The 24131-nt window shown below is 36.6% G+C and overlaps 5 protein-coding genes across 7 annotated transcripts; 2 read left to right on the forward strand and 3 right to left on the reverse strand.

Moving 5' to 3' along the window:
- Window positions 1–4189: 4189 nt before the first annotated feature.
- LOC117781591 (prominin-like protein) lies at window positions 4190–7130 on the reverse strand. 2 transcript variants are annotated; one of them, XM_034618367.1, is made up of 7 exons: window positions 6874–7130; window positions 6582–6661; window positions 5630–6518; window positions 4962–5095; window positions 4584–4904; window positions 4379–4523; window positions 4190–4318 (listed from the first exon to the last, which is right to left on the reverse strand). In XM_034618367.1, the coding sequence occupies exons 1-5, from the start codon at window positions 7078–7080 to the stop codon at window positions 4754–4756; spliced, it is 1461 nt and encodes a 486-aa protein (XP_034474258.1). In that variant the 5' UTR covers window positions 7081–7130; the 3' UTR covers window positions 4190–4318; window positions 4379–4523; window positions 4584–4753. The 2 variants fall into 2 exon arrangements, with proteins under 2 accessions (XP_034474258.1, XP_034474257.1); XM_034618366.1 differs by lacking the exon at window positions 4190–4318 and having other exon boundaries at window positions 4320–4523.
- Window positions 7131–7484: 354 nt separating this feature from the next.
- LOC117781594 (prominin-like protein) lies at window positions 7485–8424 on the reverse strand. Its single transcript, XM_034618371.1, has 4 exons — window positions 8357–8424; window positions 7923–8045; window positions 7722–7869; window positions 7485–7612 (listed from the first exon to the last, which is right to left on the reverse strand). The coding sequence occupies exons 1-4, from the start codon at window positions 8410–8412 to the stop codon at window positions 7514–7516; spliced, it is 426 nt and encodes a 141-aa protein (XP_034474262.1). The 5' UTR covers window positions 8413–8424; the 3' UTR covers window positions 7485–7513.
- An 856-nt stretch (window positions 8425–9280) lies between these two features.
- Window positions 9281–10307, reverse strand: LOC117781593. 2 transcript variants are annotated; one of them, XM_034618370.1, is made up of 4 exons: window positions 10202–10305; window positions 9930–10121; window positions 9700–9875; window positions 9281–9641 (listed from the first exon to the last, which is right to left on the reverse strand). In XM_034618370.1, exons 1-4 carry the CDS (start codon window positions 10280–10282, stop codon window positions 9311–9313), a joined length of 780 nt encoding a protein of 259 aa, XP_034474261.1. In that variant the 5' UTR covers window positions 10283–10305; the 3' UTR covers window positions 9281–9310. The 2 variants fall into 2 exon arrangements, 1 of the variants encoding a protein (XP_034474261.1); XR_004617182.1 differs by having other exon boundaries at window positions 9700–10121; window positions 10198–10307.
- Window positions 10308–10467: 160 nt separating this feature from the next.
- LOC117781592 lies at window positions 10468–12151 on the forward strand. Its single transcript, XM_034618368.1, has 4 exons — window positions 10468–11193; window positions 11257–11414; window positions 11479–11897; window positions 11962–12151. Exons 1-4 carry the CDS (start codon window positions 10505–10507, stop codon window positions 12028–12030), a joined length of 1335 nt encoding a protein of 444 aa, XP_034474259.1. The 5' UTR covers window positions 10468–10504; the 3' UTR covers window positions 12031–12151.
- Window positions 12152–12769: 618 nt separating this feature from the next.
- LOC117779973 (coiled-coil domain-containing protein 170) lies at window positions 12770–18585 on the forward strand. The gene is made up of 6 exons (XM_034616331.1): window positions 12770–12934; window positions 14536–14628; window positions 14699–14827; window positions 14882–15706; window positions 16504–17376; window positions 18000–18585. Exons 1-6 carry the CDS (start codon window positions 12770–12772, stop codon window positions 18552–18554), a joined length of 2640 nt encoding a protein of 879 aa, XP_034472222.1. The 3' UTR covers window positions 18555–18585.
- Window positions 18586–24131: the final 5546 nt, after the last annotated feature.

A 24131-nucleotide genomic window follows, 5' to 3' on the forward strand; every position in this document is an offset into this window, starting at 1 on the left:
CTTGCAAAGCTATGCTGCGCGCCTGTTACTATTCCGGTCTAAATCTAAATGATGCTGCTCATTGCTCCAGTTTTTTTGTTGCCTCTTTTCATTTGGAAGCGCAAGCAATTGCGCGCAAATTGAAATGACGGAACGGCGGCGACAGCGACCGCAGCGCACTCAACTTTGAGTCGCATATGGATTTCAAGCGCCATTAGCCAGCTACACCACATGCGAGTTACTTCGAGTACACAGCGTAATTGAACCCTTGAACCGCCGGGTGGAGTGGGTAGAGACAGCACCACCCAGCTCCCCAAGCCGCCATATTGGTCATGCGGTCGCCGTCATCGTTGCACACAATTTCAATTCATGGACTCTAATGAACAGGCGAACAGCCGTTAGAGCAGGCAGCTTTGAGAGATTTCTCGCCGTGACATTCACTCGGGCCTGTTCGCCGTTTCATTTCGTTGCGTTTAACTGAGTGTGAATTGTATGAGTGTGTGCTTGCGCGTGAGTGAGTGCGCCTGTGTGAGTGGGGCAAAAAGTTTATTTACAAAAGCTTTGTTGTAGGGGAACAGAGCTAAAAGTGGGGAGAGTGGAATCGCTATGAGAAACCAAATCCATTTAACTTAACAATGAGTTTAAGTTTTTTTGGTCTTTTTTTTTTTTGATGAGTGATAGGAAACTTGAGCTTTAATTTCAGCTAGCGATAAATGCGTCGAGTGTTTGCTCCAAGTGAGTTTTGTATTTGATGACTTTTGAGTTGGAATTGGAGTTGGAGGGGAATTTGACCCCGTCTAAGAGCATTTTTTGTTACTTCTGTTGAGTTGAGGCGACAGGATAACAGAATGTTTAGTATGAGATCAACGAGCGCATGAAAGCAAATTTTGCCAAAAATTCTCAGAGTGCAAAACTTTTTCACTCATGACCTTTCAAACAAACACAGACAGATAGAACGAGAGAGAATGAGAGAGGGAGAGAACGACATACACGTATTGGCATGCCTGGAAGCACGAAAAAATCCTTGAACGAATTGATGAACCAGGAGTGCAGTAGCTGAAGCTGGCGTTGCACTCAATGGCTCTTAACAATAACTGGAATAACTGCTACAGCAACCGAACCACTACCTCCTCTTCTTCACCTCTTACGCCCCCTCCCACCCAATGCTCCAGCATTGATCTGAGCCGAGTTTAACGACTGCCCAATGGTCATTAGAAGTGCAGTCAAGGCCAAAACGGGGAGCATTGACATAAGAAATATTCTTGCTAATCTGTATAAGCAACATAACCTCGAAGTTCACTGACATTTTTTTCGTTTAATGCTCCCCAAAAATGCAGGAAAAAATATTCAAGGACGTACATTTCAAAATTATTGTTAGGCACAGTGACCGCAGAATTTCTTAATAATATATTTTGAATTTATCAGAAAACTAGGGCTAGAGAAAAAACGACTAGAATATCGATTCATCGGAGTTTAGGGAGATTGTCGGTTGGATTCGCTTTGTGTGGCAGCCCTGTATATATCAGTTTTGACGAAATTTTGACAGTTATAAATAGCTTGTTTTGAAAAAATGTATATACATTTTTTAGATAAAAGAAAATAGAGATGTAAAACAATATGCTAGAAAAAATCTTAGCTTAAATTTTTAAATTCTTCTTTTGTGGTTTTATTGTTTTTATTTAAGCTAGAAACCTTTAGTCATTTTGAATTGTGTTAGTATAATATAAACTTGATTTTCTTAATTCAATACTGTGCCTTTGACCACTGTGCTTGACTGCTGCAGCAGAAGGTCATTGCTTAAGAATGCCAAACGAAATATGTTGAAAGAAAGAAAGAAGAAGCTGAAACCAGACTTCAAACTTTTACTAGCCAATATGCAGAGGTGGAGATAGAAGGATTTTAACAAAACGTCCTGTGTGACCTGTAAGAACTTATCTTAAGTTTTACAAAAAAAAAAAGAATGGGAAAATACAGAAATGGGTGTACTAAAAAAAAAAAATATAAACAGAGTCTCTAAAATAGTTTTATACATTTAACAAACATATTTCAAGTTTTTCGAATAACAGAGCTAATTATATGACAAAAATTACCCCAACTCTTGGGAAATGATCTTGCTCAAATATCGTTTTATTTTTGTTGCCTTCTCTGTGTACCTAGTTACCTTCATAGTATTATAATATGTTATAGAGCCTGGCAAAAAATGTATAGTTTCTATGTATATAGGAATCCTCCTTCAAAATTCATTGTCGTTTATAAGCCTTTCAGATAACTAATTAATATCAACATAACCTGAACTCAGTTTATTGATTGATTCTTTAAATATAAAAATCTAAAATCTAAATGATAATTCAAAAGGGCTGCATCTCTGTCAAGAAGCCAAGGGAAAAAATTGGCTCAAAGAAAAATGTCAAAATTAAATAACGAAACAACATACATAAATAAAAGTATGCATGTACATTGTACAATAATATGGCTGCAAGTGTATGTATGTATGTGTGAGTGAAGAAGGAGACGAGCCGAACATCAGGCGACCCTGGCAGCAAATTCAATGCAATAAAAAAAAACAAAATCTCTTGTCTGTGAGTGTGCTTGTGTATGTGTGCCTGTGCTTCTTCTGCTTCTGTCTGTCCCAAACTGTCCGTTTGTCGCATTGTTGTTGAATTCTGCTTCCTCTTCTTCGTTTTGTGTGGGAAAATTCAGGCCGTGGGAATTACATGTGAAATTTCGATGGTGTGCTCGAACAGGCGAACAGCGCAAGCAGCACAGCGACATGACAAACAGAACAAGCAACAGAACAGAACAGACATATGAACATACATACATACATACATACATACATATGCTGCATGGGCATGAAAGACAGAGTGAGGTGAGAGTGAGAGCGAACGGGAGGCAGGCACACAACATAGGCGCAACATAGCCACCACGCCTTCACACTCCGCATTTCCCCTCGCCAAGCGTTACCGTGCTTGCTCACATTTCCATTACTATTCCCCAGTCTGTTTTGAGAATTTCTAAACAAATGTGGAAATGTTGAGCGGCAGACAAGGAGAGCAGGAGAACAGAAGGAGAGTTGAGTGTGAAGGAGAGGGCAACTGCGTGAGTGGAAGTGGCAGTGGAAGGGAGAGAGCGAACGTGTGAGGAGTAAGCGAGCGAGAAAGTGGTGCATCAGACATCTCTCATTTGGAGCCCTTAGTCGCGTGCAAGCGGGATGGCAGCATGTGTGGTGGCCCTTTATGTTGCAGCTGCTGTTGCTGCTGTGCAACATTTTGTGGCAGTGTCAACGCAGCGCACAGATTTTAACGGAACAATCTCGAATAGGCGAACAGCATAACGAGGCAGTCACAAATCGGCATGTTGCAAGTTGTGTGTTGCATGTGGCAGACAGACACAAGTGATAATAATGTCGAGCGATATTTCAGCTAACAAAGGGCTCCTCAACCAAGAGCCTGCAGGCATCATTAGGGCAGAAGGTTTCGATTCGATTAGAAAGTGCAACAGGCAAGCAGCAAATTGCAGCACGCCACCAGCCGTGCCACACAATCCAATCACAGCCAGAACCACAACTACAACCACAACCACATCCATTGGAAAACCGGGTCGCAAGCCCTTTGCTCTGGCTGAAACGGCGGCAAGAACTTTTATTTTTAGCCCTGGCAATTGGGATGTGGCAAAGAGGAATGCGATAAATGGACAACAGAGTGAGGCAACGTGAGGCAACCTGGTTACCATCTAAGAACCTGAAAGCTTAATGCTCTTTTTATGCATATCAAAGGCATTCTGTGTTATTTATATTTATTTTAAATAAATTATGAATATTAAGGATCAATGAAAAAACATCTTAATTAGTGATGTTGGGCATTCTCGTATTTATGTATCTCAACATAATAAAATGTATCTCAATTAACTCGAAATATAATTGTCTAAAATTTAAAAGAAAAAACTTTTGACTGTAGAATCAACAAGTAGATAGATTTTTAAATAAAATTTAAAATATTGTCAAATTCAAATAACAAGCAATGACTATAGGATAAGGATGTAAGGATACTCTTCATAGGGGTGTATTCAGTTGACAACAGATTTAGGCCTCCGCTAGGCAATCAGACAAATCGTTTTTCCAATGTAATTTCATTGCAGCCGTCTGGCGGCATTTAGCTATTCCCGATTCCATTTGTACAGCGTGGCAGGACACCCTCCACAGGGAACAGGGAACTTTGATAGATGAATTTGTTAAATGTAAATGTTTGTTCAAAGTTGTTTGGCATAGCAATGAATTTGACTTCAACATGGGATTGATACGAGAGCTCAACGAATCCTTTAGGCCAATTTTATTGTGGGGCTAGGGTTTTGTTTATGAAATTTGAGTTTGATTATTGGCTTATTGTTTTGCTATGGTTACCAACACAATGCCGACATTTTTATGTGTTTACATCTAGAGTCATATCTTTTGTTAAAATACATGAATTTAGTAAACACTCTACTCCTTTATGTTATCGATGATTTTCTGTGTTCTTCTAAGCGATTTTAATCTTCGATGCCTTCGGCTGGAAGTACAAATATAAGTTAAAAGAGAAAAGTGCGTAGAAACATGCTTTAAAACTCACAGAGATTTTGGTAATAAGGCGAAAGCTATATAAACGCTTAGATAATATAGAACTTGAGGTCATCGGCGATCTTGGGATGAACTTCATATCGACTTCGATTTGAACGTCCCACTGTCTTCCTGACTTCTTAATCATAGAGTTCATCGAGCTGATCCTGCAGTACCTTCTCCTTAATCTCTCTTACTCTTGCTGCACCCAAATTCCATATCAGATATATTCAGGCCGTTTTCTGGCAACAGACATTTGCAGTTCGTCTGCTTTTCTCCACTGCAGATGACAAGTGGTTGGGGTACATATGGAGCACCCGTGCAAGTAGGACAACTGTAAGCGTAAGGGGTTAGGAGACCACTAAACACTAATTTCGGGCTATCTACTCACCCATCAGAGCGAACAAGATAAACGACTGGCTTTTCCTCGTTTTCTGGTCTATATAAGCAAACGAGACGATGAGCAACAAAAAGGAGGGGCAGAAAGAGGAGAGAGCTGATTAAAAGGCCAACCCAGAAACCATTCTGAAATTGGATTTTAAAATTATTTAATACAAATTTAATCAACGCTACAAGATTATTGTTAGTGGAATGATTTTGTAAGACTTGGATTTGGTAAAAAAAAAGTTTTTAATCAACTTTTTTTAATTGCTTTCCTATTTTCTCTGATCTTTTAAAATTTAAATCTATGATATTATTAAACAAAAAGATATCTTATTTTTTAAAGAAGCTAATATTCTTTATTAAACAAATATAGAAAATAAAACTTAATTTATATAAAAAAAATTGAAAAATATTTTGTATATTTAATATTTAAAATAAATATTTAAAATTAACTTACATTTTTGTATTTTTATAATAAGAATTCGATATAAAAGTTACTTTACGATATTTGAATTAAAATAAGCAGAGGTTAAACTTTTTTTCTAAGTTCTAGCTTAAATTCTAAGTGCTAGCTTAAATGCACCCAAAACACAAAACCTGTTTGTTTTTTATAGTCTTTCGAACCCAGTTTAAAACTTTGAATATAAATAGCTAAATTCTGAAACTACAACTCACAATAGGATCGATCAGTTGGCGACATGCGTATTTGGTTCCACGGTCTTGAATATAGGCAAGAGGCGCACAGGATCCAACTTTATGTTTAATTTCATTTAGCGTCATGTTACGAAGATGATCAACTCTTTCCTGCATCGATATGGTTATATTCTGGCCAATCGTATTTATAAAATCGGAACCGCGTTCTCTGATAAACTTCTCAGTGTGTTTAATGGTGTCAATTAACACTTTTATCGTGTCACCGAGACTCCTCTTGTCGGTCCCAAGGAGAGCATCAAGTTTTGGCACCTTCTGCTTAATAGTATCAATAAATTGATGAATGGGATGCTCCAATAGCTTTAGCTGATCCATTTCACGTACTACAAACATGCCAGTACAACAAACTACATACAAGGGGTTATGTGATTCATCACAATGATGTATTTTGTAAAGCACATCGTACATAAACATATACGTGGCATAGTGTATTTTATTTATTCGTGGAGACGATAGATCTTTGCACAGGTTTTCAGTTAATAATTTACCCCGGTATTGATATAAGTCATAAAGAGTTGTATTTATCAGATCAATCTCTTCTATTGTTAGCAATACAAAGTCAGTTAAATTTCCCGAAAACGTAACCCAATTCGTTTCTACGTAGTCTTGTTCAATATCCACGGTCAATAAACGATCTGTGTCATACAACTGATTTTCAGTCAGCAAATCAACAATATGTTGATCTTTTCTGCATGCATTAAGAGTATCTGTGAATTGAACTTTACTCGATTCGACAGTTTCCAACTCTTCGAAACGTTTACAGGTTGCTTGATATGTCACCATTCCGAGCACATAATGGAATAACGCAACGAGTGTTATGAACGAAAATGCGCAAAATATGATTATGATGGCACTGAAATGATGAATCAGAATTAATTCAGTACGGTAATTCCCACAACTAGTATTCCTAACTTACAATATCATGCAATTAGATCCAGTGTTGCTTTTTCGAACAAATAACCCACAAACTAGACTAAAGATTAATGCGGTTAATATCTGAAAAGAGTAAGAATCTTATTAGTAATTAAAGTTAAATTATACGCACATAAATAGCAAACTACTTATGAAAATGCACTTAAGCTAATTCGATTACCGTGTCGTAATCATTATCAACCTTTCGTATAGACCGGATAATAATATTGTTGTTCAGATTTCTAGATCTTTAAATGTGCATGCTGAAGTTATGAAATAGAACGCATTTAACTTACCACGAATAATACTAGACAAGCAATATTAGTGAATACTTTACGATCCGCCCCGAATTTTTCGTTAATGTCATCAAACGATTTGGCTGCACTTAGAGTCCTCAAATGAATATCACTGATCGCCGCCTCGATAATGTCGTTCAATAAATTGTATTCATCCTTAAACCGGGAAGTTGCATAGGCAAGTCTAGCCAGAATTGGCGGAATCATTGGCTCAATCGATTCTTTTATGGTTTTGCCAATGACATGTAAACGCTTCACACCTTTTTGGGGAATCTCAATTAAGTTTTTATTAATTGCGTTCTCCATGGGTTCAAAAAATATTGTGGCGTTCGGCATCTGTGAGAAGCATACAATTATTTTTGAAAAGATTTTAAATAATTGGAATTCACTCACATCATCAAAGTGCAAACATTTCGAGGTGTCGATTTTCTGGTATTTAATTACAAAATCAATACAATTTTTAGAGCGACATAAACTAGACATAATAAGAACTAAATCACGTTTAATTCCTCTTAAACCTAAAAGTATTTGAATATCAACAAAATTAACATATTTGATTTTCGAATTTTTTTACCATCTCTAAACAATGAGCCATAGAATCGCAAATTCTTCTCCGCTCTATCAATGTCCTTTAATGTCACTATCGCCTCGGGCATATTCCCCAATATTTTCTCCAATTCTGTGATTGCATTTCCATCAGAAGTATCGGCAAGATCCAATAAAATATGATTATGCGCATCTATCAAAGAATATTATTTAAATATATTTAAGATATATAGAAATATACGAAAGTGTAAACAATCAATACTATATGCCTCATCTGATATATGCTCCTTCAATGTCTCTACGTTTTTGATAAGCAAATGATGAAGATGAAGAGAAACGTCCTTTAAGAAGGCGCAAGTATCCTTAGAACCTCTCTGCATTCTTTCGATGGTATATCCAACATTTCGACTCATCTGTTTATGACTTAGCATCGCTATAGTGAACCCCAATCTATGGGTATTATTGCATTAGCAAATTTTATTAACTATATTAAGTGCACTTACAGTAGTCCAGGGATTAAGAAAAATAGCAGGAGACTGTATATTAAACGTTTTGTATGGGATGGCTTATTACACGGTGCACAGCTTTTGTTACAACGCCAACAGCAGAAACAGCAATAAATAGTCCTGAAGGTAAGAGTACAGATAAAAATTCCTTTACATTTTAATGTACAAAATTTGAAAAAACTTCATCAGGATCTACTATAAGTTTCATTTGATTAGCTTTATTGCTGAATAAGTTAGGAAAAAATAGCTCTGGGATATAAAGTCTATTTAGTAGTACAATATGTACCATATGAATTTTGAACATACTAAACATTTAAAAACTTATGAGAATCGAGATATTACAGGTACAACCAGAGTATTTCACAAAAAAAATTAAAAAAATATGCTGCAAGCATATCTACTACAGAATATTTAAAAATCATTTTACTTACGCAATGAACGGCATAATAATAATAAGGATAAGTAGAGGTAGTATCCACAATATCATTAAGACTTTGTTCTCGGCCAGCAGTTTCCTCCAATCGTTATTCTCATACTTTTGGCCCAAGTTAAAAAATGTCAAATTCGTATGCACAACATAATCTACAGAGCGATAGATAGTTAATTGAACTAACACATAAATTTCTATACAACATACCTGGCAACAAGAACGATGTGTTACTGGGGGATAACAAATCAAACAAAACATGTGTAAAATGAAATATGGGATCCATAAACATTTTGGAATATTCACGTTCTTGGGTATACTTCACATTTGAAACGTACTCCTCATAGTTGACATCGGGAAAGTGTAGTTGGCCCAACTGTTCATGGATAGTACCATGTCCCTGGTAACCCGGACGCCAATCTTCTCCCGTTTTCAGTCCATAAACTGAACATGTTAGCGTAAAAAGCACGTCGATCAAAATGATTAACCTTAAATTACTTGTCGCAAGATCAATAATTTGATATTGAATCATCTTGTTCTCCTGTCAAATATTTTTGGAAACAACCAGCTTGGTTCTGGTGGTAGAGCTTCTATCGTCCCATGGACTCCTTTCTGCCTATTTGTAGTTTGGATTAAAATTGATTAGTCTTAAGAACAACAGAACTTAATTTAACAAAAAATAAAACTAGTATGATTAAATGTATTTATTTATTTATTTCCTAAAAAGTAACAGTTAAGTCAGAACCTTTATGGAAAGAGGTAGTGGTTAATACTTAATTTCTGATCACAAATGCTAACCTTAAATTCAGCAGATTCTTTTGTTCTTCGGCCTTTCAACCAAAAAAAAAAAGAATATCTTTAATATCCATACCACAGATTGAGTTGTTCCACTTAAAAATCGACCCAATCTGATTGAAAGCCCTTTTTCGGTCTGTTCTCTCGATAAAGTTTATTGACATCAATGAAATAAGTCTGCTTTTAACGTAGTTAGAAAATGAAAGTAAACTTGATGCAAAGGATACATCGGAATCATGTATTCCATGCGTTGGTTACGCATTAAGGAGCATTGAAGATAGGGCAGGACTCTACTGTTATTTCTGGTGTGACATTCTTCTGATCTGCCCTGATCAAACAATTGCTTTCGTAGAGCCATAAAATATATTCTATTCTTGGTGCCCGAGTCCCACCAGTTGTGCCAATTGAGAAATAATTGGGTTCTCAACCAATTTTTCACTCTAGGTGTATTGTATATGGTCGATCTGCCCACGCAAACGGTTTCTAATTGGGTGCTAAACCGAGAAGAGTTATAAATCCATATTTCTATCGATAGTTTACTAATTGATATACTTAGGAGTGTATCCTTTAGTTTCCAATAAAGCATTATGTTTTTGAGAATCTCTTGGGATCCTTTTTCGGGGCAATGCAGATAAAGTTATATCTTCAGATTTAAAAATTGTAGAGCTTTTATTGAGTTTAACATAATCTTTCTGTTTATTATTGCCATCTCTTGAATGCGTATTTTTCTGTTGGGAATGCAATTTCAAGTTTAAAGAGAATGCAATCAGCTTTCATTATACCTTTAATCCGAATTCGTTCTGATCTACTTTAGACGTTTTCTTCAATGCGGCAACCACACCTTTTATTGAGCTTTTTTGATTTAAAATCCATTTTAAGGAATCCGTTTCCCTGGCTTCGGTTGTCGTAATATGATTTCTGGATGTGCCTAATTCACGTAATGGAACTCCATTTCCATCGTTCAGAGTTGTCAGCTAAAATTCAACGAAATAAGTCTCAAACTTCATAATAAGCAAAAAAACAATAAGAAAGCAATTTATAATGTTTTACCCACGATTATAATAAAACCAATGCATAAGTAAAATAATAGTTTAACCATTTCAATTGTTAAAGTGAAACGACTACGAATTTTCATCAATTAGGGTCAACAAATTTGTACACAAAATTGAAATATTGACATAAAAGTAACTGTTAATATGAAACCAAATGGAAACAATTATAAATCACACCGGAATGTAAAATTCGAGAGTATATCACAAATAAAACAAACATTAAATACATCAAAAAAATTTGTATAATTATATAAAAATACTCAAAAAAAAAAAAAATTAAACAAAATCGAGAAAATACACATAAAATGGAGGAGGAAAGCACGCTAGAATTGGAGGAAGAATCGGAGCAATCGGCAATTGAGGAAATTAACTATGAGGAGTATGGCATTAAGTTTCCATTACCACCGCAGGGAGATGAATCCCTCTGTAGGGATGAATATCTGAAGAAACTGTTCGAGCCCATCGATCAGAATGAGATCACATCACGTAGGACATTGCCAAGCGAAATTTATTCTCGTAGATCTCGTAGAACTGGAACTATAGGTGCATATGGAAATGCTGAGGCAATGGCCATACATAGAATGATTAAAAGGAAAGGGAAAGCTGTTGAATTTCAAGAGCCAACCGAGTTCAAGGTCACACTTTCGGCGGCTGAGAAGCAAATCATATTTAAGAAATTTATCGTTCAGTTTCGGAAGGACGCCTTTGAGTATCTTGCCGTTAGGTTAAAAAGAAGATTGGAAATATTTGTAAATATTTGGCCTGGGGAACATATACCCTATAATCTGTTTCACTGGTCTGTGGAACATTTTGTGACTCGCAGTCGAATTAGTCAACTTTATCTTCAAGTACTCGCAATCGAAAGATCCGAAATGAGTTTAAATTGTGCAAAGTTCTGTAGGGATGTTAATGAGATTATACGACTGCTGGATGCCATCAGGCAGGACATCCGCTTGGATGAGGATCTCTGCAAAGGCGCCATGAAATTAATGAAGTAATTTGCTCTCTTTAAATTGAAATTGATTGATTAATCTTTCATTCACATTTTCTTTTACAGCGATGCAAATTATGATAAAAGTGCCAAGTGGATATTGAGTCTTGAAGATGATCGTGCACTTCGTAGTAAATTGGCATTGCAAGTGTTTTCTCAGTACGGTAAAAGGGAAACACCACTCCATGATAGTCTCTTGGTTGCCCAGAGTAGAAGACATGATGGCAAGTGTGCAATTTCAGTTTTGACATATTTTAAGTTTACTGACATTTCGCATCTAATCTGTAGTTTATATGCCTATCGAGCTACGATATCGCATCAAATGTATACATAGCAGTGGAGAGCAGCATTTGATGTGGTTACAGCACAAGGAGAAGGTTCGACAGGATGAGCTAGAGCAACTAAATAATCAGATAAAAGAAGATTCATTGGCATTCGAATTCAGGGAATATGTTACTAACTTTCAGATTGATAGTTATCGAGTCTCCATTGCCAAATGGGAGGAACAACTAGAAATTGATATGGAGGACATAGAACTGAAGTGCTCTATTAAGCGTAATCTTTATATTAAAGCCAAAGATGATCTGAAATTCTACAAGGAGCAGGTGGAAATGTTCAAGAAAAGAGTTGCCCAGGTGCTGGAGCAAGAGGAAGAGGAGGAACAAGCGAAGCACTTACAAAACTATCGTCGTGGTACCAAAATCTCTGTAAGTTATAAATCATATTATTTTCTTCATCAACTTATATATACATATATATTTGCACTTGCAGCTCGCTTCGCTGAGAAAAAAGAAAAGGAAAACCAAAAACAGAGACAGCAAAAAGAAGTGGAGTACATAATAAATTTTTGTTTTTAAGCAGCAGATATAACTATACACATGCCAGAATTGTGTTGGCAACCGAAACGAGTCAATAAACCAATATGAGAGCTGTAAACTCATAAACTCATAAACTTAACCCTAACTCTAATATATGCATCCGAATTCCAAAGCATATTTATTGCCAAGCCAAACAACTCGAGCAACTTTGATCAAACATTTACATTCAGTTAATTCATTTATCAAGGTTCCCATTTCCCTGTCGACGGTGTCCTGATGAGTTGGGTAAATGAGAAAATGGAATAGGAAAATGCCGCCAGACGGCGACAATGAAATTACGTTGGAAAAACGATTTGCCTGATTGCCTGGCGGAAGCCTAAAGCTGTTGTCGTCCGTCGTTCTGATACCCTGTACCCATATACATGCTGTAAAAGGGTAGCATAAACAACAAATTATGGTTATATGTTTTGAGACTGAATTCAACTCGAATCGACTCGATTTGATTGATCCTGATTGTCCTTGGTAACACCCACATGTTTAGGTGTCCCGCCCATTTAGCTCGATGTATCGTTATTAATGTGCCTGGCAACTGTAAATCGCTTAGCGTTTAGACAGTTCGTGTTGCCAGGTTCGCGTATTTACTGTTAGCAAATACTAAAAAAATGCTCGTAGTATAGTATTTTTCGACTGGGACAACGGGCTGAATCGGAATTAAGCACATGTGTAAGAGTATACCGTTAGTATCATAAGTAGTTGTCGTAATGCCCGCGAATTTAAGACCTGACACAAATGGCAATACGCCGGAGGATTGGCATGTCTTTGAGCTCTTATGCGGCAAATCGTTGTCATTGCCAATGTCACCAGCTCCACAGAGAATCGCAACAACTCCCATCACCTCCCTCACATCTGCTTGTTATACACCCATGGTAAGTTTAGGCGATATCTGTGACTCTCGTTAATGTTCAGCTTGATTGTCTTAAATTAGTGATACGAGTGCTTGAGTCGTGTGACAAATTGCCATATAGTAAAATACCATACTCATAACTAGTAAATAACATTAGTTGGAATTTATGTGTGTGTCCGAATCGCATATTTATTCTCTAAGAGAGGTTATCATTCTTTTGTGATGGGACTTGTAGTCTATGGAAATGTGAGTTACCTTTTATTAAATTAAACAATTAATTTTTTCATTTGAGTATCTTAAACTAATATAAAGAAATTATTAAATTAAGTGATTGCAATATTATTTTTAACAATATTTTTCATTTAATTGCAATTTTCAGTATAATATAATAAGTACATCAAAACCACAATTTCTTGTAAGGAAAATCAGAAAAATTAGATTATTTTATAACAATACTTTTATGTCTATGTCTTTATTTTAGATGTTCGCTTTAGCTTTTTTGTCAGTTTAATAAAAAAGAGCTATCAGTAAGGATATCAATTCTTCGCCTGCATATAGAAAAAGAGTTGGTCCTTTTTGTTGTTTATATTTCAATATGCATATTGGCAAATTGAGCATGATACATTGCTATATTCACTAAGCTGTTTATCAACGATCAAAACTTTACTTTGCTGTTTTTTTTAGTGTGAAATTTATGCGGTTGTTAGGGGCTTAAATGGTTTGTTGATGTTGTTGCTTGTGTCTGGGTAACTTGTTTAGTTACTTACATATATGGGATTTGCATAAAGCGAGTGCACAGTGGTTCGAAATTTTGATTTTAATTAAAGTTACCTTAAGGAACGTAATTGATTGGCAAAACTTTGACAATTTGAATATTTAATTTGTATTATTTACTTTTAAAGAACGATATTTTTTTTTTATTTTTTTTTAACTTAAGTGATTTCGATAAACCATTTAAATTTTTATTGTTTTAACGATTATTTGATTCTGCATCTAAATTGCTAAACTTACATTTAATTTTTTTAATAATGAAAGTATTTGTCTTAAAATGTTGAGTTTAAGCTGCCTTCAATTGTTTTTATTTCTATCGATTTTATTTTTTTTTGTCGTAATTGCAATAAATGTATAATCTCTGGTTTAATGTCTATTTGCCACTGTGCATGTGGTGTTTTTAGAGGAGTTCCTAGAGAAAGTTCCATACTCCCAACGTGGCGTGCGTGCGTTCGCATGAATTGCATTTGCATTTGGCTTTGGTGCCATGTGAATGACCCAAATAACAGCAAGCAAACCAAAGCTGATAAAAGTTAGCAAAGTAAAGCCCCTTTAAAAGCCTTCTGCTTAACTTGCAATTGCCATTGAGCTCGATTTCATTTATGTGGAGACCCCCTTGTATAGTGGTGTCTCCCAAACTCTATTTTGAGCATAATTTTCATATACTCGTACGTTGTGTGATGTTATGTTGAAGTAAATTCTTTTTTGGAATGCCTGGTTACCTTTCAGCACTGGCCATGTTGTTAGGTTGTTGCCAGTGGCGAAATGGTCTCAGAGTCAAGTTTTTCTCGCTCTGAGTTCAGTTGGTTCGGAGCAGTTTTGTCGAACGGTTCTTTCGCTTGGATAGAGTAGGTTTTTTATTGGCGAAATATGCCAAGTGATAATCATTTGCATCACCACCACTTGGGACTAAGTGGTGGACTCTCTCCTCATCATCATCATTTGGTAGGAAAGGTTCCTATAATTCTGAGCTAGTGTTTCTTAAAACCTTGTCAATCTGTTGTTGTCTTCACAGCTGGATACATCATGTGTTAACACTGGGATTACGGTTACAGAGCATCATCTTAATGGCATCGATATGACGACAACTCTACGTAGCGAGTTGGCTGCGCTGTCCTATAAAAAGGAGCGTTTAACCAGCGAGGTACTGTACTCCCTTAGATAAATTAAATCCTGTTGTAATTATAGTTTTTTCAAGCTCTCTGAGACACGCAGTGCCTTGTGCAGCAAGGAGGCAGATGTGGAGAATCTGCGAGCACAGGCAGCTCGACAAACAGCCTTGATTGGATCCCTGCAGAGTCGCCTGCAAGCGGCGGAGAATCGAGAGCAGTCGGTGCAAGTGCGTTGTGATTCCACCATACAGACAGTTCAGCGGGAGAAGCGCTCATCGGATGAAAGAAATAAGGAGCTACTAGGCAAGATACAACATCTGGAGGCACATGCCGCCAGTGAGGAGACCCACAAGGAACAGGCCAAGGCGCAACTTCATGATCTGTTGCGTCGTCTGAGCATCTGCCTCGGCATGGATGTCTGTGAGAGTAATCAGAATAGCCATGCCACGCCCGAGTGTGTCGTTTCCCGTGCCGAGGAGGTAATGATTGAACTGCAGCGTGCCAAGGCCAAAGTCACCTCCACCTGCGACACGTTGAGTTCCTGTGAGAATGAACTCCTCAATCTCAAATCTCTGGCCAACATTGAGAAACAACGTTTGAGCGCTCAATTGGATGGAGCTGGCAATCATAATCATGAGCTGGAGGGCAGATGTCGTCAGTATGAAAGGGACTTACAACTTCAACGGGATCGCCTAACCGAATCGGAAATCAATGGCGAGAAATTGAAGGAGGAGCTGCGTGGATTCGAATCCCGCTGTCATCGACTGCAGAACAACTTGGATCGCATTCAGGCCGATCGATTGCAGTTCCTGCGTGGTCTCAGCAATCTGCTGAATGTCCCCGAACCCTGTGAGACGTTGATCAAGGATAAGCTCCGGGAGCTGCTAGGCGAGAATCAAGCGATGCATGCGGTGAGTCTACAAAAAATTGAACTAATAATAAGGTTCTCGCCATATCCCCTTAAAAAAAATCTCAGTATTATAATATTATTATAATCTTCTTAGCCCTTTCTACACAAACTTTTTTCCTCTTTTTTTTTTACTTTGAATCGTTTTATATTAATTAATGGAGTATTAAGCCAAAGCTTTAAGTCGCCACGCCCATTGGATTGGGCGCTACCAAAGACAACTTGATGACGTTACAAAATTTATCTCTTCAAATTTTATTTGATGATTTAAATATGACTTAGTTCAATCCGAAGTCTCAAATAATTGCGTAATATTAGAAAACCATAAAATGTATGTAATTAATTTTTTTTTACGAACCGAACCTTTTATTTTATTTGAAAGCTTTTCGGTTTAGGTTCGGGCTCGCAAAGCAAATAATTTCAAGGGTTCGGTTCATGATCCGGCTCAGGCTGCTTGAGAACCCGAACCGAACCGGCTCTACGAGGTTCGGTTCAGACCCGGCTTGCAGCCTTGATAAGTTTAATCTATTCTGAAAACAATTGCATTTTTTAATTTTTTAATTTTGATTTTTTTTAACAATTACAAAAAAAAATTAATCAATTTAAAACGTCTTCAATAATTTCAAGATTTCAGATAAGTTAAGCCATAACAATAATGTTTGTGCTAAAGCATTTAGTTTTTAACTTAAGTTTTAATTTTGTACAATATTAGATTTCTTATTACAATATATTTGTGTCAATTAAAATTTTATGGAGATTTTCGAAATCACTCCCTCTCTCCCTCTCTCTATTGCTCTCCAGCAAATGCACTCCCTGCGCGATCAGCTGAGCAATGAACATGAGAAACTTAAAGAGAATCAGGAATCCACAGAGTGTCGTCTGCGTACAGGTGAAGCACAGAAATGTGAGTTAGCCGAAAGGCTGGAGAAATGTCATGCAGAGATTCATACACTACGCAAGGATCACATGGGATTGTCAGAGTATCTGCAGCGTCTGGCGAGTGCACTCAACTGGAGTGAATGCTCTGCACCACCAGCTTTGGGTGCGGATACGAATCTCATGGCGGATAATTTGCTGGAGCGTGCCGAACGTTTGACAGCCCATTGTGAGCATGAGGTGTCGCATCATGCAATGGAGAAAGGCTGCTGCGATCATCATCATCATCATCATCATCATGGTCAGGGCAAATTGCGACGCGAGAGATCATGTCATGATATACCACTAAAGGAAAGCAGCAGTGTCTACAATTTGCAGAGACGCGTTCGTGTACTGCGGGAACAGGTGCAACGCAGGGATCTACATCTGGAGCTGCTGCGTCGCAAGCTGGCCATCATTGAGGATGGAGCAAGGGGCAAGTGCATGTTGCAAGGAGAACGCGACGAAGCTGTTTGTCGGGCCAAAAAAGCATCCAAACAGGTTGACAAACTCAATGCTCAACTGGCGGATGCACGCTCCCAGATAGCCGAGGTCAAAGCTCAACTGGCGGAAGCCGTGGAATATAAGATTACCTCGCTGGAGCGTGCACGCAAGATCGATGAGCTGACCACACAGATCTGTGATTTGGAGGATGAAAAAACTCGACTATTATCGCAACTAAACGCAATGAAGGAGCGCATGAAATCATCCTGTGAATCCAATCAGAATCGTCGCTGTCGCGATGAAGCGTTGATTAATGTGAGTTAAGATAAATATCAGCAGCCAATGGAAATTTTAATTTTTATACTAAAAATCATTCTAAAATCATTCTTCTAAATTCATTTTGCATACATATCTTATTAAAATCGTACAAGAATCTTTTTCTAGATATGGCTAAGGTCGCTCTTTTGGAATTTGAAAATTAAGAATTTTATATCTTAAACTTTCACTTCTAATTGCTTATTTTTATTAAGTTCGTTAAAACAATTTTTTGACAGAATTCGAATTGTCTTGTTTTATTCGAAAATTCAAAATTTTAAATATTAAGGTAGCATAATTAGCATAAAACAACATTTAAACAATTTTATATGTTTCAAAATTTATTTTTTTTTAACAGAATGAATTGTCTTGTGTTATTCGTAAATTCATATTCATTTAAGATAATCATCTTCTTATATCATAATTAATATAAAACAACACTTAAATAGTTTAATATGTTTCAAAACTAAATTGCTACCGGATTTGATACAAAACTAAAAAAAACCTTCTGTAGAAATAGTTGGATCGGAACCTACCGGAACCGGTACCCAAACATATATTTATTTCAGTTTGTTTCCCTGATTAAAATAATCTAAAGTTATGTTAAATGTTTTCCCTTCCAGTCTCTTCGGGATGATGTCAGTCGCCTAAGTGCCCAATTGTCGGATGCCAATCAACGTTTGTCGCATTTGCAATCTTTCCGCACTTCGGTGGCTCGCACTTTGCACTTGCGAGATCTTCCCGAGACGGATCTATTGCATCGACTGCAGGCGCTATGCTCGGCTCACCAGGAGTTTACTTTGCTGTCGAAGCGCTATGAGACTGCATCTCCTGTGGGCGATCATCCCTGTCCGCGCTACGATGATCCCGTGCCGCCCTCAAGTCACTGTCGACCACCACGTGAGCTCAGTCCGACGCCAACGCATCATCACACGACCGGAAGTCATCAACATAATCATTCACACTCTATTTCACATGGTCATGCCCATTCCCATTCCCATGTCCATGGACGGCATCATCAGCGGCAGCGCAGCAAGAGTCGCGATAAGCGATTGCATGATGAATGCTTTGACTCGGATGTGCATCGATTGCATCATGGCTGCAAGGATCCATTACTGGGCAACAATTCAGCTGGCAGCTGTGATGAGGACTACGATTTTAAGAGCAAATACTGCTGATTCAATAATTTCTTAGATGACACTTCAATGCATTTATCTTTTTTTATAACCTTTTTAAATTAAATGAAAGCGTTTTCTAAGTCAAGATATTAGAATCTGCTACCCTCTTCATCTGTTTGTCTTTTTATATCTTTATCAATCATTTTAAATTATTAAATAATTTTTGCATTTATTAATAATAAATTTAAACTAAAAAATGTTCTATTCCATTTCTTTTTCTATCTTGATTTTTTTTTTATATTGTATTATTTCTTTTATTTATATATTTTTTTGTATCCTGTGTTTGTGTTGAGAAACCCTCAATTAAAGCAGTTTTAAATTTGTTCCTTCAAAAAAAACTCAAAATGTTGCTGGCTTCGCAAAACAAACAAAATGTGGCGCACAGTAAAACCTTCTTAAAACAGACAGAAGGGGGCGCCAAAGAGGCTTAGCATTACAGAGAAAAGGTGGCGGGAAAAAACCTGCTTCGCAAAATAGACAAAAGGTGGCGCCAAACAGAAATTTTCAAATAAATAAAAAATGCATTTCCGACTTCCCAGGGTTTTATAAGTGTATATACTCCAGATCAGGATCAAAAGAGCACTTATAAAAAATTTGTAATTTTCAAAAGATTACGTTTTCAAATGATCTCATTGTGACGCACCTTTTGGCTTGTTTGCGAGCTTTCTATTTTTGCCGCTACCTTTTGGCCGTTTTGCTAAGCTATTTTGCGCCACCTCTTGAATGTTTTGAGAAGCCATTCCAGTTGCGCCACCTCTTGTCTGTTAGAAAAAATTGGAAGGAAATATAAAATTCTTTCAAAATAAAACGAAAATATTAGATTTTAAGAATTGTAAGATAAGAAGATAACTTGTTTTAATATTGCAGTAATTTACGGACATAGGTAAATTGTCAATCGTGTTGTTTTAATTTTTGATATTAAAATAAATCAAAAATAAATGGCAGTCAGTTTCCGTTTATCGAATTTGACAGTGGCGCTAGCAACTGTGCAATTAATCAAAATGTCAAACACTCCTGTTGTTGTTTTTTTTTTATAAAAGCCGCCAATCAAGATGCATAATTTTTGCATGTTAAACGTATCATAAATGGAGAATTGCACACGTGAGCTCGCCAAATGAACCACAGACAGACGTGGCACCAGACATCGTCGGCGGTGCAATGAACTTGACTCCCAACGCGCTGGCGAAAAGATCGACCCGCTTGACTGGCTGCTGGCAGACAGCCAAAGGGCAAGGGGAGCTCAAAGAGTCCGAGAACTCGCTGCACTCACTCAAAAGAAGAATGTTAGCAGGCAAAAATAAAAAAAGAGAAACTGAAAAAAGAAGCATAACCAAAACATGCTTTGGGTTGCTTTTGGGAGGGGAGACAATTGTTGCCCCACAGCAAACACAAGTCTCGTGTGGTCACATATGCTCCTCGCTTAGTGATCTTGCCACATACAGAACACTAACATCCTCTGGCTTCCTCCTCCTCCTCCTTCCCATTCTCATGTCCATGTCCAACAGGTTTGCTCTTTGATCTGCCTCTTCCATTTGCACAGCCAGCAGCAAATGCGACTTATGATCTCTCGCACATACGAGTATGTTATGTGGCATGCAACAACTTGCACTCCCTGGCGGAGATTCGCCTATTAACGCTTAACTCACTCAGGTGTGGCAGAAATCTTGGGTATATACCCAGCCAGACTAGCACATGCTGAGAGCATATTTTCTTAAGATTTCTGTTTGTCTTAAGATTGATTAGAAACGGATTTAAATATGTACATATTTCTTAATTAGAATAATTCTGATAAAAAAAGGTTCCCGTGAAAAAAATATGTATTGTTCTTAAAATTAGTTAATGTGGTTAAACCACATTTATTTTTATTCATATTTACATATTTCTTAATAAAATAAATTCTGATACAAAATACATAGTTCGCGTGAAAATTTATGAGGTTATCTAAAATCAATGCAACTTGTAAAATTAAAAATTTATGTTATTTTCCTAAATAAAATATCAATGCAATAATATACAATTTTTTTTTTAAATAAACAAAATTTTTATTATTTAATTAAAATAAAATTTGATTTTTACCTAAAAGCTTGATTTTATTAAAAGACTTTTAGATAATATACTAACATATTGGCATAGACCATTGTGGCACTATTGATGTACTTAATTAACTTTCAAAATGTAATAACAAAGTTGTAATAATAAACTGAATAAACAGTTTAATCAACAGCAAAAACATATCAATATGTATTTATAGAGCACAATTTGAAATTGGCAATCCAAATATTGTATAATTGGCATTTCATGAACGATGTTGATGTCATCTCAATAGTGTATACATCTGTACATATATATATAATCAATCCATAGACAAATAAGAGAGAACGATACGTGTTTCATTCGAGTTCGCCTAATTCAAACTCAAAACGTTGACAGTCTGAATATTTCAACATGTGTGCGATAAAATTCAAATGCAATGCAATGCGATGTCTCCATGTCCAGGCATTGGACATGGCCTTACAAAATGTCCAGCCTGTGGTCGCCATCGCCATTGAATCACTTTCAAACGTGCCAAAACTGTCAGTCGAGGATGGGACATGGCCCAATGCAGAAACTAGGCCAACGTCAAATGTACACGGCTTCGAAATGGAAATGTGCGAGAATGTGTGCATATATGTATATACCAGCACTCGTATCTATTCAAAAGTCTCGACCAGGCTTTCAGCTCCGTCACTTGTGACATTTTTGCCAGTTGTTATACCCTGTAAAAAAAATTATGAGAGTCATGCCGTAATTATGAAAGCATTAATGAAAATTAAATAAATTGCTAGAATATATTGAGAGTAAAAATGGAAAGTATTTCAATATCATTTAAATTAAAGACTTAAATGAACAGACTGCTTTTTAATATGTGTTTTGTTAGCTTTGAATTTGTTTTCGTTTACAGGGTATCTGTACCTCCCATTCAAACTGTGCAAATATTTGCCTACGCATAAGGTCACATATGTGTTGTTGTTTCGTCTTTCGTGTCACATCAAATTGTTTACAATACAAAACACGTGTTGAAAAACTGTCATAAAAAAGTGTAGCATACTTACAGGCGCCTTACCTTGAAAGCCTTGGACTTCTTGTAGTTGAGCTCGCTTTCTATGTTTGGGATTGCTTTACGTTGCTTTGCTTGCGGATTTAATGGTTTTTCAAAAGGCAACAGCCTCAAGCAGCCACGCCCCCTTCGGTTGTCCCCCAAAGGAAACCACAATGTAAGAACGCCTGACTTGCATTTTGATTTGGAAGCTGTTAAGGATGTCAATGTCGATGTTGATGATGATGTTGTGGACATTTCACTCAGAGGTTTTGGAGCTCACATGCTTGCACAGATTCACTTATGAGTACAAGGCAGACACAACACACAGATCACACACACACATCACACACACGACACACACACCTAGCACTCTACGAAAAACCGCAAACTTCCGCTTATTGTTGGCAGCAACAATTAAGCCGCAGTTTGCAGCAGTCAACTAAAATAATCTAAAAATAGTTTATGCGGTTTTTTTGTTCGCAGCGCACCCACATGCGAGTCTAACTTCAATATTATCGGCATGAAAGACTACAAGCTAAAAGCTAACTACAGAAAATGGAAATATATTTGTGACAGACAGACAGAGGAGTGTGAGTGTGAGTGCGAGTTCAAGAGAGAGATGGAGTGAGAGACATAGTGTGCGAACAATTATGTATTTGATTTGATGCTGAAAATATTAGGGAATTACTCGACCATTAGCATGCGGTCGCACAAAATATTTCAATTCATTCACAACCATGCAGAACACGACAAGTAAAAGCACTGCAGTTGAGACTGCTTGACTAGAAGTTACCCTATGTAGCCTGTCAAACATCCAGTAAGCAGTTGCGTGCCTGTCTTTTCTATCAATAGATTCAATATAAAAATTGCAGGACAGCAGAAGTACTTAATAATATCTGACTTTAATGTTTTTATAAAGACAATCGTTATTTCAAAGTGTTGATGTAATTTTGTTTGGACTGTAACATATTTCAATACAAAGTTGAACTACCTCCATTTGGCACTTATTGAATAGGTACAGGGTATAAGAACGCTTTTTGCCAATGCAAAATTGGCCAACAAATTTCAATTAAATGTTGAAATTAATATTTGACTATATGTAGAAAATAATTGTCAAAATAATTTGGCCAATGGCATAAATGCTTATAATAATATAAAAAGCGTCTTCATAAAAAAAAATCTATAATAAGATATTGATTTATATTTTAACATTAAATATTTTTAATAAAATTTACTACAGTAAATATATATTTGGGGATTACTTTTGTAGAGAGTACAATGATTTTGAGGCAGAACTTTAAGATTTTATTTTGAATATAAGTAATACATAAGTATCAATTACTTTTCAGCTTAATCTTTTGTTATTCTTGCATGCTTAGTTAAAGTTAATGTTATGTCGAATTAAATTCTACATATCATTAAATGCAACAACTGAGGCTCATTCACTTTGTGCTTCAACTCTGACGATTGGCCACAAAAGTGAACATCATTCAAATGCGTTGAAATGTGTTGAAAATGTTTTAAATTGTCGCAAGCCCGAAATACTCGTATTTATTATAAAATGTAATAAATGTGTACAATGGTGGCATTAATAATAGCAATATACATACAAAACATAAAACAATAAAAAGACCATAAAATGCAAGCACATTCATAATGTTGGCAGCCGCAACCACAGAGGTTACCCACCTTTCCCTCTCCTCTCCTCGAACCCATCAGATAGCCTTTCGATGTGTCTTAATTAGCATAAATGGATATTACGGCTGACCTGGCACTTATATAACAACAATTGAAGCTGCAACTTCCACAGCCACAACAACAATGGCCACTCTGCCATTTTGTGTGTGTGTGTGTCTGTGTCACATGATTTAAACACTTTTATTGCACTTGCGGCAGTCAATCAGTGGCAGCAACTTCCACTCCTACTCCAACTCAAAGTGCTTCCACAGCCCTTGATTAATTATGCGGGCAGACTTTACTTTGCCCCCCGATTACAATTACTTTCTTAACTGTAATTGTGAGAGTAATTGGTGGCACAATTAAAGGCAAATTATTGGGTATATGGTGGCAAAGGGTAACCTAATTGCTGTTGTTGCCAACTTCAATGAAGAAACAAATTGATAAAGTAAAAGATCTTTTATTTTATACTTTAAAAAGCCATAGTTTATGTTGACAATTGACTGCTCTCTTCAATGAAATGAAAAAATTTGGTAAGGAGGAGGGAAAAATAGAACGACAGAAGGGGAAAGAGAGAAAGGCCATAAGTTCCAAATCTACAAAGCATAGTTAATAAAAAGGAAGGAAAAAATATAATTCGAATTTTGTCAAACCAAAATGATGTAAACTTTCCTGTTTTTTTAAATCAAATTTAAATCATTTCGAAGTACGCTTTATGAGCATACAAAACGGGTAACAATTCTAGGTGTCTTCCAATCTTTTGTAATTAATTAAAAATAAAAAAGGTTTAATCTTCCCACATGTAACGTTTTTAATAAAAC

This window comes from Drosophila innubila, assembly GCF_004354385.1.
Source record: "Drosophila innubila isolate TH190305 chromosome 2L unlocalized genomic scaffold, UK_Dinn_1.0 4_B_2L, whole genome shotgun sequence".
Taxonomy (NCBI): domain Eukaryota; kingdom Metazoa; phylum Arthropoda; class Insecta; order Diptera; family Drosophilidae; genus Drosophila; species Drosophila innubila.

Bases quoted from the DNA above. Each gene is read 5' to 3' on its own strand.
- LOC117781593 (XM_034618370.1), bottom strand. From the start codon at position 10,282: ATGAAAATTCGTAGTCGTTTCACTTTAACAATTGAAATGGTTAAACTA. The intron at 10,122-10,201 runs GTGGGTAAAACA...GTTGAATTTTAG, and splicing joins GCATTGGTTTTATTATAATC to CTGACAACTCTGAACGATGG. The intron at 9,876-9,929 runs GTATAATGAAAG...CATTCCCAACAG, and splicing joins AGAACGAATTCGGATTAAAG to AAAAATACGCATTCAAGAGA.
- LOC117781594 (XM_034618371.1), bottom strand. From the start codon at position 8,412: ATGATATTGTGGATACTACCTCTACTTATCCTTATTATTATTATGCCG. The intron at 7,870-7,922 runs GTAAGTGCACTT...TAATACCCATAG, and splicing joins TTCTTAATCCCTGGACTACT to ATTGGGGTTCACTATAGCGA. The intron at 7,613-7,721 runs GTAGAGACATTG...ATTCTTTGATAG, and splicing joins ATCATTTGCTTATCAAAAAC to ATGCGCATAATCATATTTTA.
- LOC117781591 (XM_034618367.1), bottom strand. From the start codon at position 7,080: ATGATTCCGCCAATTCTGGCTAGACTTGCCTATGCAACTTCCCGGTTT. The intron at 6,519-6,581 runs GTAAGTTAGGAA...TCATCATTTCAG, and splicing joins GGATCTAATTGCATGATATT to TGCCATCATAATCATATTTT. The intron at 5,096-5,629 runs GTGAGTTGTAGT...ATCCAATTTCAG, and splicing joins GCCAACTGATCGATCCTATT to AATGGTTTCTGGGTTGGCCT.
- LOC117781592 (XM_034618368.1), top strand. From the start codon at position 10,505: ATGGAGGAGGAAAGCACGCTAGAATTGGAGGAAGAATCGGAGCAATCG. The intron at 11,415-11,478 runs GCAAGTGTGCAA...TCTAATCTGTAG, and splicing joins CCAGAGTAGAAGACATGATG to TTTATATGCCTATCGAGCTA. The intron at 11,898-11,961 runs GTAAGTTATAAA...TTGCACTTGCAG, and splicing joins GTCGTGGTACCAAAATCTCT to CTCGCTTCGCTGAGAAAAAA.
- LOC117779973 (XM_034616331.1), top strand. From the start codon at position 12,770: ATGCCCGCGAATTTAAGACCTGACACAAATGGCAATACGCCGGAGGAT. The intron at 12,935-14,535 runs GTAAGTTTAGGC...TGGATAGAGTAG, and splicing joins CTGCTTGTTATACACCCATG to GTTTTTTATTGGCGAAATAT. The intron at 14,629-14,698 runs GTAGGAAAGGTT...TTGTCTTCACAG, and splicing joins CTCCTCATCATCATCATTTG to CTGGATACATCATGTGTTAA.